General features: G+C 43.0%; 1 protein-coding gene across 2 annotated transcripts in view; it reads left to right on the top strand.

Annotated features, from left to right (window-relative positions):
* Positions 1-20773, top strand: part of LOC134397680 (collagen alpha-6(VI) chain-like) — a 69965-nt gene that overhangs the window by 48712 nt on the left and 480 nt on the right. The window contains exons 27-38 of one of the 2 annotated variants that reach the window (XM_063124545.1): positions 2109-2144; positions 3348-3410; positions 6330-6392; positions 8477-8512; positions 8609-8645; positions 11898-11909; positions 13692-14185; positions 15412-15508; positions 15606-16277; positions 17115-17208; positions 18350-18463; positions 20349-20752. In XM_063124545.1, the coding sequence (XP_062980615.1) occupies positions 2109-2144; positions 3348-3410; positions 6330-6392; positions 8477-8512; positions 8609-8645; positions 11898-11909; positions 13692-14185; positions 15412-15508; positions 15606-16277; positions 17115-17208; positions 18350-18434 (1689 nt within the window). In that variant the 3' untranslated portion in view covers positions 18435-18463; positions 20349-20752. Of the gene's footprint in view, positions 1-2108; positions 2145-3347; positions 3411-6329; positions 6393-8476; positions 8513-8608; positions 8646-11897; positions 11910-13691; positions 14186-15411; positions 15509-15605; positions 16278-17114; positions 17209-18349; positions 18464-20348; positions 20753-20773 lie in introns of those variants that run through there. The other variant, XM_063124553.1, reaches the window with a different exon arrangement.

Raw genomic sequence — 20773 nt, 5'->3', positions numbered from 1 at the left:
AGGCGGGGGTGGGGGGCATATCAGTGTTCAAGATTGCTGCCTTGCATTGCTGCCTTGCATTGTACATTTCTGTGCCAGGTTCCATTTTTAATATGACTTCCACATGCTAATCTAAACAGGTATGAGTTCCAGAGATTTGTTAACTGAGAAGATATTTAGTTAGTGACTAATATCTAAAGGAGTTCTTTACATGTTTGTAAGGCCCTTTCTACACCTCCCGGTGGGGGAGGATCTTGCGATATTCTGCTTGTGAGATCCTCCCCTAAGTCCACACGAATGCGCAACATCCCGGGAGGAAGGAGGGATGTTGCGCCCGCCATTTTCTTTTCTTTTTAAACAGACATGAGCGCACTTGTGCTCCAACAAAAATGTAAGTAAAAAACCCCCTGCTCCCACTCCCCCACCACCCCCGATGGGTATGGAGTGCCTGAAGAGCTCTGTGCCCTGTGCCCGTTTCCCACCTCCTCGCGTTTTCTCCCGAGGAGGTGGGACAAAGCAGGGGCAGGTGGCCACATACCTCTTGCAGTCTCGGGACGATCCCGAGACCGCAAGAAGAATTGGGTTTTAACAGGGGTTACACGTGGGAAAACCCGTGCTCGTCCCCACCCCACCCCCGGGAATCCCTGTGTGTCATTTGGATGCGCATGACTCAGCCATGACCAGCCTGGATTTCCGGGCTGGTGTAGAAAGGGCCTAAGATAACCATATGAGCACTTGAAGCTTTCTTTGGGTGTGTGTTTTTTCTGGAGCAGCTCCCACTACCAAAGAGGCCTGCTGCTTTTTAAAATGAACTGTGGCTTGCTTCTTCAGGAGTGAGAGCTGCTGCATAGCAAACTTCAGAGAAAATATGGCCATGCAAGCATTTTTCTTCTTTGGATTGTGGCTATTACATTCACACTTTAGTGCACTTCCTGATTCATTACATACTTTAATGTCATCTTTCCTCACAACATGAAGTAAGGCAGACCATCTGTATCTATCTATCTATCTATTAATTGCAGTGTTTCGAGACCAAATTATTCCCACTGTCCAATGTCACCACTCATTTCATGAGTCATCACCTTAAAGCACTATCTCTTTTGGAGTGTAAGCCTACTAATGTGGAAACTTATTTGTACAAAATTGCTCACCCTTTGAAGTTAATGGGGGGGGGAAATAGAAGAGGTTTTCCTGATCCAAGGGTCGACGTATCTCTTCAGGAGGTTCAGGTTGCTCTGCTCTGATTTTGAGTGTCATCAGACGAGCATTTTATAGCATGCTCATTACTGGCCACTCAAGGTTTTTCACAGGAGCCTTTCTGACTCCTTCTGATCTTCTTTCTGCAACAAAATAAATCCGATTTTTTTTGGGAAGCAAAATATGCTGCCATTTTCTACTGTGTGCAGGAAAACCAGCACAATAAAAATGCCCACTGAATGGCCCATGTGGTCATTGTTTACTTTCTCTTTCTTCCCCATGTGAAGGAAGAGGAAGTATTGTGGGACAGAAGTTGAAGGTAAGGAAACATGATTTTCCCCCGTCTGATGACACTACTTGGTTTGGAAACATCTCAAAATATTATCCACACTTATGGTTAAAATATGAATGGGACTTTAAGTAGACACAACTAACTTAAGTCCCATTGATTTGAATGGGTATACTCTGAGTATGACTAAGTTTGTATTCAACCCTATATCATTATGCCAAGCATTTGGGAATTAGCTGGAACAGGGTTTTACTGTTGTTTTTGTAACTAAAATGCACCCACCCACTTTTTATGTTGTGTAAACCACTTTGTGAACATTTTGTTGAAAGACGGTCTAGAAATATTGCAAATAAATAACATGCATTTAGGATTCTCGCCAAATAAACTATGTTTGCTTGGAATTGATTAACAGCCACTGGTTATTATAACAAGTGCAGCACACTTTTTGTAGTCTGTGAATATTTTTGCTAGGGTGGGGTGATTAACTAGTCTGTAGTTATTATTTACTTATACACCCTACTTTATGTACGTCTTCTGTTTTCCAGAAAGTACATTGTTCCTTGTTTTAAAAACAGCAACAAAAAACAAACACCAGCTAAAGTATCTATGATGGTAATTGTAACATATATTATTTAAATTATAGGGACAAGAAGGTTGTCCAGGAGACTTTGGAATGCAGGTATCCATGCACATCTATTCTGAGGGTAACTCAGTGGGTACAATAGTTATTGTCATTTCTGGTAATAAATTTGTGCCTTACAAAGTGTGTGTGTGTGAAAATAATTTTGGAGAGTTAATCACATCTATTGTTGAGATTCTGAAGCAGCCCCATTGCTTGTTGAAGTCCGATGAAAGTTGAAGCTTGCATTTGCTGAACTCCCTGGAAAGGGTTGTTCAGTTTCTATAATAACTTGCAGTCTTAAGAAGCTGGCTGGGGGATTATGGGAATTGTAGTCTAACACTTCTGGGGGACAACAGGTTAGGGAGGGATGCCCTTTACCTTTTTCCTTTCACAACTTTTCCTTTCACTTCCCAACATCCTTTCCTTTCCTTTCCCCGCTTTTCCAGTCTGTTACCCTCCAGATGTGTGGAGCTACAACTCCCATCTTTCCTGGCCATTGGTCATGCTGACTGAGGATGATGTGAGTTGTAGTTCAACACATCTGGAGTGTGGCCAGTTCGGGAAATGCTTGTTTTGTTTTGCTTCTACTTCGATGCAAGTGTGTGGCATATACTGTATGTATAGATAAGAGAGAGGGGGAGAATTTACATAGTTATCAAAGTCAGTAAGAAAAGATTTAGGTCTGCCATTTTAAGTTTCAAAAAAAGGATGTTAGGTATTTATTTGGAGAGTAGCATAGGGTGACCATATGGAAAGGAGGACAGGGCTCCTGTATCTTTAGCAGTTGGATAGAAAATGGAATTTCAGCAGGTGTCATTTGTATATATGTACAACCTGGTGAGATTCCCTCTTCATCACAACAGTTAAAGCTTCAGGAGCCCTGCCCTCTCTTGTATCTGGTCAAAAGGGCAGAATTCCTGTAGCTTTAACTGTTGTGATGAAGAGGGAATTTCACCAGGTTCTTCTCTGTGCCACTGTTTTTTGTGCAACTGTTAAAGATACAGGAGCCCTGCCCTTCTTTTCATATGGTCACCCTAGGGTAGCAGAATTCCATAGGACAGTGGGTACCAAATGCATCCCCTGCACCAATCAGCTGCCATCTTAGTGAATCTATGATTGCACACATTCCATATTACCTCTAACTAGTTTGTTTGTGCATCAGCATTAAGAGCACTTGCCATGGAAGAGTGAATGAGCAGGAACATTTATTTTTTGAATTCTTTACCATTTTACCTATTTGCTTTATATTCAATTCAACAGGGTGATTTGGGAGATATAGGAAATCCTGGAGAACCTGGACCCAAAGGGCATAAAGGAAGAATGGTATTGTCAACAGCTATTTGTTTAGTTATTACCCACGATTCCTGTAGTTTAGTGTATACTAGGGGTGTGCACGGACCCCCCGCTCCGCTTCACTTGCAGATCCGCCATTTTCCAGATCGGGCCGCTCCGCCCCGCCCCCGCTCCGCCCACTTCCGCTCCGCTCCGCTCGGAGCTCCGGATCCGGATCCGGAGCTCCGTTTTTCCCCCCCCATAGGCTTGCATTGAAAGCTAAAAAATTATACAACTTTTTTTCTGTTCAAGTTAGAAACCTCACGTTTGGCACCATGACACCTCATGGGGGTATACACACGCACGCCAAGTTTCAAAGCAATCCCATCATCCCCTGATTTTTGGGGAATTTTTGAAAATCGGGCACCCCATTCACACCCCTTTCCATAGCTCCGTCAATTTGCACGTTAGAAACCTCAAACTCGCCACCATGAAAGCTTATCCAGGGATACATACGCACGCCGAGACTCAAGGCAGTCCCATCATCCCCTGATTTTTGGGGAATTTATGAAAATCCAACACCCCTTTCCATAGCTCCGTCAATTTTGCACGTTAAAAAAAAACCTCAAACGCACCACCATGAAAGCTTATCCAGGGATACATATGCACGCCGAGACTCAAGGCAGTCCCATCATCCCCTGTTTTTTGGCGGGGCTTAAACCTGCAAAATCTGGAACTTCCAAAACTCCAAGTGAGCGCAGGAAGGACTTCTCCCCTGAGTCAAAGCCACACACACACAACATCCCTGCGAGGTGGGCAGGGGAGGAGGGAGGGAAGGCAGGCAGGCATGCAGCTGGCATTTCTGGGGGCATAAGGAAGTGAGCCAAGGATAAGCCAGTAATGCATATAAAATGGAATAAATCAATAAATAAACAAAGGAGGGGTGGAATTAAAAGCAGCAGTGTTGCTGAATAAACAGCAAGAAGATTTTTTAAAAAAAGGCTGTATCTGTCTTTTACCAGCAATAGGGGGACGTGCCCGGGGGAGGGGGAAGCAGCTGCCAGTTCAACTCAAGACAGCTACCAACAGCTCTGAGATTAAGAAGTAAACGCTCACTTCAACTCATAACAGGCATCGCTCCACCACTAAAAAGTGAACATTCACTTCAACTCATGATAGGCATTGCTCCACTGTTTTACTCTCTTTGGAAGGCTCTAATGGCCTTCCAGTGCAGGAGAGAGTGGGAGCACGTCCACAATGAGAAGCCCTAGGGGAGCTCATCCCCTTGCACCACATCTTTTCAGTTGTTCCCCAAAGTTAGGGTGGGGAGCAGTGCTGTGTTTCTATCTCTTATTCTTGGCTTAGTATATGATTTCAGGTTGTGTTTGTGCATTTGGTGGGACTACTGTGTTAAAAAACACGGGGAAAAGCCCGTTCAGATGAAGAAAGAGAAGTTTCCCAGAATCCCAAGTTACCTGTTTTGCCTATGCCCTCCTCTAACTTTGGGATCATCATGACCGGGAGCTGACTCTGCCCCTCAGCCCTTTGAAAAAGGTATTTTTCCCGCCGATTTTTAAAAAACTTCTAGCGCGCGACCCGTACGACGCAGAAAGTTGAGAGTAGTCTCAAAATGACCCCCATCCATGACTCTCTGTGCACAAGAATTTTCAGAACGATAGCTTAAACCCCCCCCAGTTATCCCCGATTCTTTCCCTCAATGCAATCCTATGGGCGAAAAGCCGAAAACGCCGTTTGAGCCGCGCGGTTGACCCGATTTTCAAAAAAATATAGCACGCGACCCACACGACGCAGAGAGGTGAGAGTGGTCTCAAAATGACCCCCATCCACGACTTTCTGAGCACAAGAATTTCCAGAACGATAGCTTCAAAAACAACCTAGTTATGCGCGATTATTTGCCGCAATGCAATCCTATGGCGAAATGTTTTCAAGATGGCGACCGGAGCGCTCCGCCTGAACTAGGAGCTCTGAAAAATGGTCGCTTCTCTTCGCCTTGCTTCTAGGGGTCCGCGGTCCGCTCCTACTCCGCCTCTGGGTAAGGTGGAGCAGGCCAATCCGCTACTGCTTCTACGCTCCTAATCGGAGCGGATCACACCCCTAGTGTATACCTCATTTTGTACTTTCTCAGAAGACTTTTTTTCTTAAGTCACATGTGGGGTTCCCAAAGTTGAGAAACATGATCCTTTGACTTTTAGATTTCTTGTGTCAATAATGTAGCTATGAATATAATGTATTTGATGGCTCAAAGCAGCTTAAAAAATTTAAAGTGGCAACATTATACATAGCAAAACTTTCAAAAGACAATTACTAATCTAAAATAGTTGAAATAGAAAAATAAACACATTAGTCAAACTGTGTGTTATAAGCATTCCATGAAAAAAACGCAAGGGAGGAAAAATCTTGTAGTGCTCTCAAAATAAAAAAACCACCTGTTGTTATTGTTGTTGTTGTTGTTTTAAAAAAACCATGTTCCACAAGCATGAGGCCAAAATTGTAAAACTCATGCTTTATCTCAGTGTGGATCTGAGATCTTTTAAGGGTCTTTCTTCAGATGAAGGCTCATATTATTATTATTATTATTATTATTATTATTATTATTATTATTATTATTATTATTTCTCATACTTATGGAGTCATCAAGCCAGTATCCTTTAAAAAAACACCACCACCACCACAGCAACAGGGTAGTAATCCATAAGAAGTTTATCACCCCTAGTCACCCAGATGTCCAACTGGATTGTGGATTTTCACACAGAGTGGTCCTAGTTGATGCTATTGTCATAGAAAAGTGTGTGTGTGTGTGTGTGTGTAGGAACAACTTGTATTTTTTTAACTGTCGCTCCTGATGCTTAATATTTTGTATCACACCATACTAATTGGCTGTCACTATACATAGATTTATATATGATGTTATATTGCAACTAAAACAAATTAACTATGTAATGTCTTTAGGGTCCTCCAGGACAAGTAGGTGGAAAAGGTGATCCAGGAGCACGGGGAAATCCAGGACGTCCGGTATGTTTTGATCTGATCTATTATTATTTTTATCTGAATCAGAAACAGATAAAAATGTTTTTTTCATTGCTCGGTAGTTGAATTTCTATGTGGTTGTCAATGAGGTTCATCAGATGAGCGTTTTATTGGACGCTTGCTACTGCCCCCTTACTGCCCCCGTTAGATGATGTTGTCTGCCTCCCCCGTGCCTCCCGTTCCTTCTGCTTGTTTTTCTGTCACAAAATAGACCCCTTTTAATCTGTCTTCTTTAAAAAACGAGATGTGCTGCGATCTCCTGTTGTGTGCAGGAAAAGCGGCACAATAAAAACGGCCCCGAATGAGCCAGGTGGTCTTTGTTTACTTCCTCTTTCCCCTCCGGGCAGAAGGAGGAAATAATGAGGAACAAAAGTGGGGGCGGAGGAGCGACGGTAAGGAAATGCGATTTCCCCAATGTGATGACGCTATTTCTGTCCCAGGCAAGAGTATATGAACTAGTCTGAGTTGTTACTCAAACGTGTTCCCATCTGTGAGCAACATGGAGATCTTTCTTGCCAGTGGCTCCCTGCTCAGGGAATCAGTGGGGTATGAGGTGATCAGATGCAAAGGAGGAACAGGGCTCTGGCTCCTGTAGCTTTGCGAGTTCTATAGAAGAGGGCATTTTGACAAGCACAGGTGAGAAAAGGCTGCACTTCTTGGAATCCTTTCCTTCTACATAATGCCTTTAGAAATGCCTTCAAAGAGGCATTTCAGCCTTTTAGAACAGGGAAAAATACTGCACTGAAGCCAGGAAAGCATGAAATGATTGGGGGGAAGAGAGTGATTCTGGGGAAGCCTACCGGGCCTGACTCGAAGGCCAGATTTGGCCCTGAGACAAGGTTCCCCACCCCTGCCCTATAGAACATTAAGGGGACTGTGTAGAAGAACTTCCTCATGAATTGTGCCCTGAGTTTCTAGTGAAGCTTCTCTGTTCCATTTACTTCCATTGGCATGCATTCATGTTCTCTGCTTTCTGGAGGATGTTGGATTCATATGAGCTTCAATCCACAGATCCTTGTGCAATGAAGTAAAGGTTAGGATGTTGGGCTAAGAATGGGGAGTCTCAGGTTCAAATCCTACCTTGGCTAAGAAGCTCACTGCGATATTGGTTATGTCTCAGGTTAACCTCTCTCATGGGTTTGTTGTGATGATAAAGGGGAAGAATCAAGTATTCCACCTTGATCTCCTTGGAGGAAAGGTGGGATATAAATGAAATAAATAAAATTAAATCCATGGCCATGCTGGCTATCTGTCTGGATATGTGCACATAGATCTTCTTCAGTAAGGATTATCATGTGGACCAGTGTTGTTGTTTTAACCCAGCGTAACATTGTTTCACACATGCAGTTTCCATTCAGCATGGCAATCTGAATGATATTGAAGCCTGCTTATGTGTATGGATCAAGTTGATGTTCCTCAAGATTTGGCTAGCAAACGCTTGGAAAGACTTGCTTGCAGAGAACAATTGGTGGTATAAGGAGCCCTCATATAGAAGTAGAGTTTCCTAACATTGTTACATTGTGAGCCCCCTCATGTCTCATGTGCTCCTTCCTCCACTATTTCATTCTTCCTTCCTTTCCCCTCCTTTGTTTTTCCAGGGTTAATCATGCTCTGGTCTGTATTGAGGTTAATACTAACCATGGTTAACTCATAATTATTTGCTCCTCAATTACTTAGGAGTACCTTTTACCATTAATCTTATTGACTAATCAACTAAACATTGTCTCACTACTTTAAGCCAGAATGTGAAGCCAGGCATCATTACAGACAACCCTATACATGTTTAGCATTGGCTCAGTGCAATGATGCAAAATAGGGAGGAAGAGGAACTTGCATGGGCAAGCGAAGGAGACAGAAGGAGGAAATTCAAGATATAGGAGCCTAAGAGCTTACCACTGTTGAGAGCAGTATATATTGCATCTGTTTAGGCCTTTAATTTAGGCTAATCTATTATGGCACCATAGACAAAGCTGGTATTATATCCCAGACGCTTCATAATCAGACCAGTGCAGACAGTTGGATGAGGTGACCTTCAATATACATCTCTGATTCTGATCTTGTTCTTCTAGGGTTTAAAAGGAGCAAGGGGTCCGTCTGTGTTTTCGGTATGTATACCTGGAACGCGGTACATGCTGTCCATTGAGAAATAGACCATTTCAACCGCTAACATGTCTTTCTTTTCATCCCCTCCCTCGGAAAAGCCGTGTGAACTCATTGAATATGTGCGTGAATTGAGCCGTGAGTACCTATTGTTGATTTTTTTATATATACTGAAAAACCAAAAACGTCAGGAGCAAAAGGGATTAGCAAAGGATAAAGAACGTGTTGTACATGGACAGATTAATCTTAATCTGTAATAAGAAAAAATAGTGGGACTGCAAGCTTTAATAACTTGAATTGATAGTTTACAATTCTTGCTACCTTGGCTAATGCTGGAGCAATGCAGGCATAATTCTTTGTACTCACAGCAGCATGGCCAACATCACAAACATAGCTGTAGAAACAAAAGTTTTAGATAGGAGCGGGGGGGACTGTGACAATGGGAACGGCAACAAACATTACACCATTCAAAATTTCAGCCAGCCAGCCAGCCATACCCTCCTCCAGCAGGCCATTCCATTCCTTTCCACAAGTCTCTTTTTTCTTTTTCAACTGCCACTCAACTTTTGTGGCTACTGAGCATGCTCCGGCATCATTGGTTTTCAGAGATTTTGCCTGCTTAGACTTTTTAGAAGATGTTTTATACATCGGCAAACGAGTTCTACTATTTATTTATTACAGTTATACCCCTCCTATCTGTAAAAAAAAAAAAAAAAAAACCGCCCAAGGTAGCTAACAATAAAATCCAGTACACAATAAGCAATATTACAGTAAATACCACAATAAAATTGCATAAAAAATGCAGCCAGTTAAAAACTTAACTAAAGTAATATGTTCACACACACACACACACACACACACACACATACACAAATTAAAAACACAGCAGAAGGGGGAAAGGCGCTCTTGTTCATCTGTGTCCCATCTTGGCTCCATTTCTGTCAGCACTCACTACTTGATTTTACTGTTAGAGGGAGTGATGTAGCAACACCAAGAGGTGTTCCCATATTTATTTATTTATTTATTTATTTATTTATTTATTACATTTTTGTACCGCCCAATAGCCGAAGCTCTCTGGGCGGTTCACAAATATTAAAATCATGAAGAGCATAAAAACAACCAACAATCTAAAAACACAAGTATAAATTACAATATAAAAAGCACAACCAGGATAAAACCACACAGCAAAAATTGATATAGGTTAAAATATGGAATTAAAACAGCAAAGTTTAAATTTAAGTTAAATTAGGTGTTAAAATACTGAGAAAATAAAGTCTTCAGCTGGTGACAGAAGGAGTACACTGTAGGCGCCAAGCGAACCATAGCATCCCTAGAAACTTCCTACCAATCACAACACCTTCCATCTTGTCAAAAGCTGGAAGGTAATGATGGTAATGATGGTAATCAGAAAAGTGGAATTATTATTATTATTATTAATTTCTTACCTGCCTCTCCACTCAGATCGAGGCGGGGAACAACAGTGAATATAAAACATATAAAAACTGATTAAAACATAGTATACATGATTAAAATATCCTTAAAACATCCTAAAAACATTCTAAAATTCTCCTGGATAGGCCTGCTGGAAGAGATCAGTCTTGATAGCTTTCTTGAATGCTAATAGACTGTCAAGTTGACGAGTCTCCTCCAGCAGGCCATTCAACAGAGAAGGTCCTATGGGTAATACCCATCAGCCTAATTTTGGCTGACTGAAGTAGATTCTTCCCAGAGGACCTGAGTGTGCAGGTGGCTTGTACAGGATGATGTCATGCAACCCAGTTCTCACCCCTTCTCAGACATAGTACATAAGCAAGTTGCCAGGGAGAATCCACTGGCCTTCCCATGCCAGAGGACACCAATCGAGCAATAGATTGGAGAGGCGGCATCGCAAGCTCCAGGCTGAAAATTGAGCAGGATGTAAATTCCCTGACAGCCCAATTGCATCCTGCAAACAACGCTTTTGAGATAAGGCCACAAAGAAAAAGGGTGAATTGCCATTCAATCTCAGCAACCAGCCAGCCCCACAGTCTAATGGGGGCTCCTCAGCTAAAGCTTGAGTTGATTAAATGAGGCTAGTCTTAATCTATGAGAGAACATTTTAATTGGTGGGGCTGTAAGTTAGGTACACATTTATTTGTTTCTGACTCTCTTCTGCTTCTGATGTACTATTCCAATAGGGATATAAAACTGAAAATATTAAAATGGGTGGACTGAGTGGTACCTTTTGTTTACTGGACTGTAAGTTCAATTGTACTTAAATATCTCAGAAAGGCACCTATGCTGAGGTCTTGGTATCATGCCAGTTATGCCATTACAATTTTTAATGGAGAATCCTTTGTAGCCAATATTGGGAGAAGAGGCAGAGGACGTCGTGTCCGCCATTTTAAAAAAGTATTTATTGAAGATGAGCGCACGAGCACTCCATCGAAAAGGTGAGGTGTTTTTTTTTAAAAAAAGACCCTGCTCCCCCCTCCCACCCCCAATGGTCACGGAGCTCCTGAAGAGCTCCCTGCCCCCTGCCCGGTTCCTGGCTCCTTGCGTTTACTTGCAAGGAGCCGGGACTAAACCAGGCAGCTGCCCACACGTCCTGCGGTCTTGAGACAATCCCGAGACCACAGGAGAAGTCGGGATTAAAGCCATCCCGGTTATCCCAGTGAAAGGGAGGGATCATCCCTCCCCGCCCCTGGGATCCCCTGTGCAACATGAGGAATGATCCCGGGGCGATCCACGGGATAACCCGTCATGTAGACATGCCTCTGTCTATTCTCTCTCTCTCTCTCTCTCTCTCTCTCTCTCTCTCTCTCTCTCTCTCTCTCTCTCTCACACACACACACACACACACACACACACACACACACACACACACACACACACACACTTGCCACTCAGGGTAATACTTCATGCATCTGTTGAAGTGGACTAAAACACATAAAAGCTTATGCCATAATAAATGTATTAGTCTACTGAGTGCCACAACACTCATTTTTGTTCTCCAATGAAGCATGTAGACTAACACGGCTACTCCTCTGGTAATGTGTATATTATGGTGTGTTTGCCTGGGGATATTATCTAATGTTAGGCTAGCTGCTGCATTCTGCATTCTGCATTCACTGTAGTTTCAGAATTGTTTTCAGAGTCAACCCTATATAAATTTTGCCAGATAATTTCTGTTTATCTTTCTATTCTGTAATCTTAACAAACTGTTAGAACTTAGGAAATGGAGGTCAACCTTATTATCCAAATGCACACATCACAGTAATAAATGGTGCTTCTGGTGGAGGCAATATAGGATATCTGTTAATGCCACTAATAATGGTGCTTTCTGTATTTTAGAGTTTTCAAGATCATAGAATTTTGAATAATATATCTTTCCCTCCTCTTTTTGTTTAGCCTGTTGGACGGGTGAGTATTGCTCCTGTTTTTAATACACAGCTTCTTAGTGAAGATGCACAGGCAGTATACTAAACCAGTGTCAACTTGGTTCTGATACAATTCTGTTCTTATATAAGATGTGATATGGAGCTCAGCCTCCAAGCGGATGGCAAGGTACAATTCTGATAGACCTGCTGCCTTTCCATCCCCACAACACAGTCCACATAACGTAAGCTCAGTTCTGTGCAACAAGACCAAGGCCTTATCTACACCAAGCAGGATATCGCACTATGGAAGTGGTATATAAAAGGCAGGAGCCACACCAAGCAGGATATAGTGGTGTGAAAGCAGTGTATGCTATGTGTCAATGGGGCCCAACAGTTGTCAGTGCACTTCAATACCGCTATAAAGCAGTAGTGTGGCTCCTGCCTTTTATATACCGCTTTCATAGTGCAATATCCTGGTTGGTGTAGATGAGGCCCCCATCTTCTCTTAGGGAGAAAATTAGCTATAGAGTTAGGGTAAAGATACATATTTCCTATAGGTTTGATGACAGTCCATTGCAGGGGGCGAGGAAGTGGTATGGCGACAGATAAAATGGCAGGCTTTACTTAACATATCACTCTGTTTATTTTTAAACGGGTGTCCTCCTGCAAGCAGACGTGCTGGATATCAAAGAAGGGGAAGGGATAGTGCTGGTGTATGTGTGTGGGATCCTTACAGATGGATGGAGCTCCCAAGATATGCAGGCAGATCATGCCATTTGAAAAACAAAAATCCCTGGACCCCCACAAACAAACCCTACTCCAACCTGGCAGGGACCAACGGGTGTATGTGCAGGCTGCTCTCATGGTGTCCGAAGATGTTTGTAGCGGAGAGCCCCATCACATCTAGTCAAATGCGTGGCTCCCGTCGCTTCTTCTGTCGTGGCTTCCTGAAAACAGGAAGTAATTAGCCCCATTCAGTCCGGTAGGAGAGAGCAGCAACCGGACTTAATGAGGGTTTTTTTTGCAGCACAACAATGGTTAGAAGGGGCGGAAGATGGGTGAGAGGCAGACGACGTCTTGTGAGTAATCCGCAAGTGCCCAGTAATGAGCGTGCAATAAAACGCTCGTCGGATGGAGCTTAGAGAGCAGTGTGCAGATATGTGCCCCCAACTGCTGAAGCAGAGAGTTAGGATAAGCCATTTTCTTTCATTCAGTCTGGATGGATGTTGGCCATTTCCCCCTAGGGATGCTTTCAGGACTATCCTTTAGGGAGCTATTAGTACCATTGTGACATCAAAGGCCATTACAACATTCCCCACCCTTACCGCAGACCTATTTGCATGCCTGGCAACCGACCCAGCTGAGCTCACACTAAAGAAAGAGGCGGAGACTGAGGCCCCCATTCAGAAGACACCATAAACCATGGCTTTAACCATGGTGGTTAAGCCAGAAAGCCGGGCTGTGTTCAGAAGACACTTTAAACCACGGCATTCACCATGGTCAATAAAGCAAAAAGCCAGTGTATACCGAGAAAGGAACAGTGTAATAATCCGTTCTGTCATTGTCATGTCCTCATGAGCAATTTTTGGCATTGCTCTGAATGGCAATATTATATTTGCAGAATCAATATTAATTATTTTAAAACCATGGATATGATCAAACTCCCATTTCTTTTAATGGGAGAGCCAAGCCCATCCTTAAATCTCTCACATTTAAATCAATAGTGCTTACAATTGCTTATATTTGGCTGGACAGTGCTTCATTATTATTGTTTTCATTAAAAATGTTTTGTGTGTATTACAAATTAACTTGTTTTGCATTCTAGGAACACGAGAATGCCCAGTATATCCCACTGAATTAGTGTTTGCCTTGGATGTATCCCAAGATACCACGCCCCAGCTATTTGAACGAATGAGAGAGATTGTCATAGGCATTGTGAATGATATCAAATTCAGAGAGAGTAATTGCCCTGTGGGAGCCAGAGTGGCTGTTGTATCCTACAACTCCGATACCCACTACCTGATCCGCTTCTCAGATTTCCACCGGAAGAGCCGGTTGCTCCAGGAGCTCAGGGCTCTTTCTTACCAAAGATCAACAAGCAGACGGGACATTGGTGGGTCTATGAGGTTTGTCGCCAGAAATGCCTTCAAGCGAACTCTCCAAGGTGCTAATGTGAGAAAAGTGGCTGTGTTTTTCAGCAACGGCCCATCCGACAATCCAAGTTCTATCGACACAGCAGTCCTGGAGTTCAGCGCCTTAGATATCCATCCAGTGGTCGTTGCTTTTAAAAACATTCCTGAAGTCAACCGTGCTTTTGCGGTGAGAAACTCCTGCCTTCTTTCTTCTTTGTGTTCAGGAGAATTGTCTCAAAGGATTTAAGCTGCATTGGGCCTGGCATAATCTTCTACATTGCAAAGAAGTTACTTCGCAGATCAATTGGAGTAACTGAGTAGTTAATTTAGCTATACATGAAACCAGTTTCTGCCAAGCAGTGCTGCCCCTTAAGCACAAATTTAGCACTGTGCTACTAGAGGGGGACTGCAAGGCCCTTGTCAGTACTAAGAAAATGAAGGTGTTCTGGAAACTCTGGAGTGGGAAGGCCATTCCCAGTCCCTCCGGCCCCTGAAAATACTACACAGAGCATGAGAGGACCCTACTGAATGGGGTGAACTGTGGTGAAGCTATACCCCCCAAACCAGGCAAAAGCATGCTTCATCAGTGGAAACCTTCCATCAATGGAAGCAGATCTTGGATACAGCCCACTGACTATATAAATCCTCTTTGTATATGAACATGGATTAAATTCAGTTCAACTATTGAGGTAGGACTTATTTAATTTATTTATTTATTTAATTACATTTTTATACCGCCCAATAGCCGAAGCTCTCTGGGCGGTTCACAAAAATTAAAACCACAGTAAAACACCCAACAGGTTAAAACACAATTACGAAATACAGTATAAAAATCTGACTTAATCAGATTGCTTTATGAAAACCAAATCAAGGCAGGAAGCCAGATTCTGGCTGGACATCAGGAAAAACTTCCTGACCGTTAGAGTAGTGCGACAATGGAACCAATTCCCTAGGGAGGTCGTGGGCTCTCCCACCCTAGAGGCATTCAAGAGGCAACTGGGCAGGGATGCTTTAAGGTGGATTTCTGCAATGAGCAGAAAGTATCTACTCAATGGCCTTATAGGCCCCTTCCAACACTACTATTCTATGGCTCTATGACTACCTTGAAGCTTCTAAAATAATTTGCAAGAGCTAAAATTGCAAGTTAGTCACTGAGGTCAAATGTTACGATGCCATTAGTATGGATTATTGTTAAAATGACTTGCTTTGTTAGGAGGTAAAGGGCACTTTATGCAGCAGCCTAAGGGGATATGATTTTACAAGATCCATAAATCAAGCACTAATTTTGGCAAGTTGTTCCACTAAAAAAACAAACAAACAAAAACAGCTTGGATTTACCAGGGATACAAAGAAGACCATGAATCTTTTTGTCTGTCTGCTGAATTGAAAGATTTTTTAATTTTTTTCTTTTAGATGGATGACACAAGATTGTTCCAGGTTATCAGTATTCATCAGGAGAGAGATTATAGTACAGCCTTACAGAGATTACAGTCATGTGTGCTTTGCTACGGTAAGAGCTCGTGAAAAGAACACGAGAACCAGCCCTCCGGTCATGACTTCTCTTTTGTCACATTGTGCCGTTGAAATGATTGTGTATCCATTTGCAGACAAATGCAACCCAGATGAATCTTGCTTCCGTCTTGACCCATCCCCACGGGAGGCCTACATGGATGCGGCTTTCATTCTGGACAGCTCAAGGAAAATAAGCCCTGTTGAATTTCAGAAAATGAAAGATTTCCTGAGCACGGCACTCGACAACTTTGACATTGCTGCTGATCCACAGACCTCTTTAAAGGGTGACAGGGTGGCCGTGGTGAGCCACACTCCACTGGAATTCAGACCCCAAACACGGAGGAGTCCAGTTAAAACGGAGTTTGACTTTGTGACTTTTAGCAATAAAAGACGGATGAAAAGGCACATCCAGGCGTCTGTCCAGCAGCTGAATGGATCCGCTGCCGTTGGCCATGCCATACAGTGGACAGTCAATAACATATTTTCAGTAACACCCAACCAGAGAAAATACAAAGCTATTTTCATTATATCTGCTGGAGAAACAAGTCAGTGGGACAAGGAGGTGTTGGGCGATGCATCCTTGAGAGCCAAGTGCCGTGGCTATGCGGTCTTCGTGCTCTCACTAGGGGCTGAGTATGATGCCGTAGAACTTGGCCAACTGGCAAGCGTCCCCCTGGAGCAACACTTGGTACAGCTGGGCAGAACCCACAAGGCCAAGCTTGGCTATGCAGCGAATTTTCTGAAGCCCTTCGTACGTCTCCTCAAGGGTAAGTTCTCGCACTCTAGCTGACTGCTTTCTTAGTAGAGGGTTTAGAATGTATGCTGAGATGCAGATCTTCTCCTGTGCCTTTTGCATATATGACAGAAGAATGACAACAAGCTTTTCCTTCCAGCGGAGTCCCTGGGTAACATTTGTACGAGGCTAGAGGGCCGGCTGCAGGGGGGGTTTGCTTCCACCAGCCAATTGCACATAAATCTGCATCCAGTTGCTTTCCCCTGAGGTACATGGTACTGAGCTAGATATACCAGTAGAAGGAACTCTGTACCTAAACAGGAGCTGAGGAGTCACTGTCACTGTAAAGCCTGCTTCTGGCACAGGGAAGGGACGAGCCATTTTCCCAACCATGGTTGTCAGGTGTTGGGGTGAGTAAAGTGCAGCTACGTTACAGTTGGTCACGTCCTACTTCATTGTAACTTTTATCAAGACCTCAGATCCTCTCTTATACTCCCACTCATACAAAAAATCCCAGGTAGGCTGGATGAATTCTACCTAGAGTATCTTTTGTCAGACCTGAATTCTCAGGTCACAGCTAAAGTGGCTACATTTTGTGCTGCAGCCATAAACCGTCATAGAGAGGTGATAAATTAACATTGTTAAATGCTCTACAGATGGGTTTGTCATGTTTCTCCTCTGGTGCCTGTATATTTTGACTTTTGATCTCTCAATTTTAACTATTTTGTTGTTGTTTTTAACTGTATTTTATTGTTCATTTGTTCTGACATGCTGGCTCTTTGCCATAATAAACTTGATTGATTGATTGAACTCTCAGTGTAGCTTCACTTCGGGAAACCTTCTGCCATCATTATATTCTCTATCTCGACAGGTGAAATCAACAGCTATCCTCCAGCAGAGCTGAGAGAAAAATGTGCACAAATTGAGCAAGAGAAGCCTTTGAAGGCACAGTTACAAGGTTTGGGGTGAGTTTGTTTCCAGAAATTATTTCTTGCTCTGCTCTGTTTCAAGTAAACATAGCACATGAAGACAAGTATGTATAGTTTTATGGTTTATACATGAATGACGGTTCTATAATTTTATTCAATTCCCCATCTGTAAAAATCTGAATGTCAAAATCACCCATCATACAAGGTTACGACCAGTGAGTGACAGTGGAATAGTCTGCATTAAAAAAAACACATTTTATACAATCTTTATTTATTTGCCATATTTGTACACTGTTCTACATTCAAGATTTCAGAATGGAGAACAGCAGAATGAAAACACCGTGTTAAAATAATTAATATTTAAAAAAGAAACAGAAACAGAGTTCTTATAAAATTGAGTTTCAATACACCCCAACCAGTTTATCAAAACTCTTAATAGACCTGTGTGATGAGGAGCAACCCAAGACATTTTGCTGCAGAGCAGCAAATGGTTCCTTCCCCCATCCCCCAAGTTAAGGTGCAGAGTACCTCAGGCCAATCCAAATTATTTGGGCACTTCAGGCAGAAATCTCACAAGTACCTTGTCCCCTGCCTGGCAGTAAATGCACAGCAGCAATAAACTGAACAACTAAACCATTGACTATCGAGATCACATGTGCTGGGCTGATGGATGCCCTGTCCCCCTTCTTACATTGCCAACGGTTGCCAGGACTCCAGGAGAGCAAGGGAGGCATCCGCACAGGAGCACCGACTGCTGCTGTACAAGCCCAAAGGGGATAGGCTTCACTGGCCCCATTCAGAAGTCACCTTAAACCATGGCTTTAACAATGGCAGCTAAGCCACAAAGCCGGGCTGTGTTCAGAAGACACCTTAAACCATGGCTTTAACCACGGTGAATAAGGCTTTTTGCTTTATTCACCATGGTTAAAGCTGTGGTTTAAGGTGTCTTCTGAACACAGCCCAGCTTTCTGGCTTAACCGCCATGGTTAAAGCCATGGTTTAAGGTGTTTTCTGAATGGGGCGAGAGACTTTCTCAGCAGCCCCAGGTGTGGCCTTGCACCTGTCTGCTTCTTTACATATCCTGGGCACTTCTTGAATGAAACACAGTGTCACAGGAAAAGGCTGCTAATGAAATATTTGTAGGAGTGATTTTACTTTTGTGTTCACTCATACCTAGTTTTGACATTGGTGGGCCAATGTCAAGTGGCGATTATCCTCTCAATGCTGAATCTGTTTTCCTGGAGTCCCAGCCTATCCATTAAGATTCATCAGCAGAGGACATCAAACTGTTGTAAGTAGATTTATCTATATCTATATCTATATCTATATCTATATCTATATCTATACATATATAAGGTATCTTTCAAAAGTACATAAAATGGAGCAATCTAATGAAACGATGCAGACCCTTGCGCCTTCCTCCTTTCCTTCACCCTGTGCACTCTCCTCCGTACAAGGAATTCCCCTGCTCTTGATCTCCCTGCCTCATCCGACTTCCTTTCACATGTGGAGAGCTATGTATGCTGAGCAAAGACTGGATCATGCCCTAAAAGTAATATGGATGATAATGCAGATAAATGGACGTTTAAGACTCAGACGCTAATAAAGGGGGCTGAATGGATCTCAGATCTCTTAAACTGGTTATATGTACATCAAAGCTAGGTCAATCCCCCTAAATTCAAGCGGACTACAGGCACAAATGTCTACCACTGGTGATAATACTGACCACCATAGTGAGAGTCTTTGCATCTGTGCTGCACCTCCACCTAGTGGTCAGTGTGAATATACTCAAGAAGGACACTAATTTCTGTTTCCTTTCCTTCAAGAAATGTGGTTGTCAAAGGAGCCAGAGCCCACAGCAGGCAGCAGTTCTATATTAGAATTGCTGGATCCCAACTAAAGTGGGCCTGTGGCATATGCCGGTACTCTTTCCTTTCCCGTCTTCTCTCTATGCCTAGAAAGCTCACAATGTAGCATGTCCACTATTGCAACTATGAGTTTGATATAATGTTAGTCCTGCTTAGAAATGAATGGGACATCAGTTAGTCTATCTCTGGATACAGCCCAGTATGTGTAAAGTTTCTGGATATGCAGCCATCCCTTCCGTGTTAACAGAGGTCTAGAGGGCCCACGAGTCAGAAGCAGGCTGTGGCCATTAACTAGGTCGGGACACTGATGGCTGGAGAAGAGTGGATGCCTTGGCCCAGGTCCGACTCCAGGTTTTAGACGGTCCTTGGGCAAGACACCCTCAATCCCCACCCCCCAGTGAGTGTCTACTTCTCACTGCAATTGTCACTGGGTACTATTATTATTTATCCTGTTTCTCATCATTGCTACTACTTGCTTGCTTGACAGGCACAGAACCAGGGAGCAAGTAGGACGTAGCCTCTATTGTACGTCCTTCTCTCCATTACCATTCTGTAGTCCAGAGCGAGAGGCAGGTGAACAAGCACATTGCTATGGTGGAAAGGAGGAACAACTCCAGTGGCCCGCTGCTGGGGTATGAGCCATCAGCAGGGGCCCAACCACGCCTACCCTGATCACCGCCCCCGCCTGGGCCCACTGAGCCACAGTGCAGTTTCTTTTCCCAGATAAGTGTCACAGTCAATCAGTCTCCACCATGTACTTCACAGGCTTCTTTTCTGAGGGGGGGGGGGCATTAAGCAGAGCAGTTACTTCTTGGATTGGATCCAGGTTTACACTGAATCAACTGCACAGATGGAAGTGGACTTCGCTGCCCTCTCCTTTCCACAGTAGCCTCTCCAGCCCCCTGAAAATGGACAGGGAGGCAGGGGGATCCCCCAAAATTGGGGGCAAGGACTTTCTACGAGCAGAGCTCTTCCACTCACAGAAGGCAGATCCTGGATCCAACCCCTGTCTATTCTGCTACCAGCATCCCAGTTTTCTCCTGCCAAGAGTTTCACCCTTATTGGGCCAACTTTAGATCTTGTATCCCTGTATATCTTCCTGCTTCTGAAAAGAAATAACTCGCTCTGATTATCACTACCAATGAAAAGTCCTTATATAGTCCTGGATATAGATGCAAATATAATCTGCTGAGCCTATGACCTCTATTTAGCCAGTTAGCCATTAATTTGCTACAATAAAGGTTGCCATGACCCAACTACTAGGAACTTAGGAGTGTGATTTTCTCACTTTCTTCATTTTGCTTTCAGGTACTTGGAAATTAACAACATCATTCAACTTAGTAATTATACTGAAGAAAGACAATTCTGCACAAGCTTGTCAAACAGTACTGTCCCACACTATTTTTCTTGTTTTACCCAATAACTCTGAGGAGTCCATTGATTCTTTTGATTAAAAAAATTCAAAGGCAAATAAATTTCCATTAAAAAAAGTTGCCTTTTTTTTTAAAAAAAACAACAACCATGAGATCACTCATTACATTTAGGGAAGATGAAAACTGATGTTTCTGCCAAGACAGGTTAAAAATTAAGTACGCTTTGATGCAAAAATGTTGTCCTTGAAAAACCTAGATTTCTAAATACAACCTATGAGCTGGTTGAATTAGGTCCTCAATATATAGCATTGGGCAAAAGGCGGGATACAAATAAATTATTATTATTATTATTATTATTAT

Source organism: Elgaria multicarinata, chromosome 1 (assembly GCF_023053635.1).
Source record: "Elgaria multicarinata webbii isolate HBS135686 ecotype San Diego chromosome 1, rElgMul1.1.pri, whole genome shotgun sequence".
In the NCBI taxonomy this organism is placed as follows: Eukaryota; Metazoa; Chordata; class Lepidosauria; order Squamata; family Anguidae; genus Elgaria; species Elgaria multicarinata.
The sequence above is the reverse complement of the archived record's forward strand: the minus strand, read 5'-3'. Positions and strand labels throughout refer to the sequence as shown.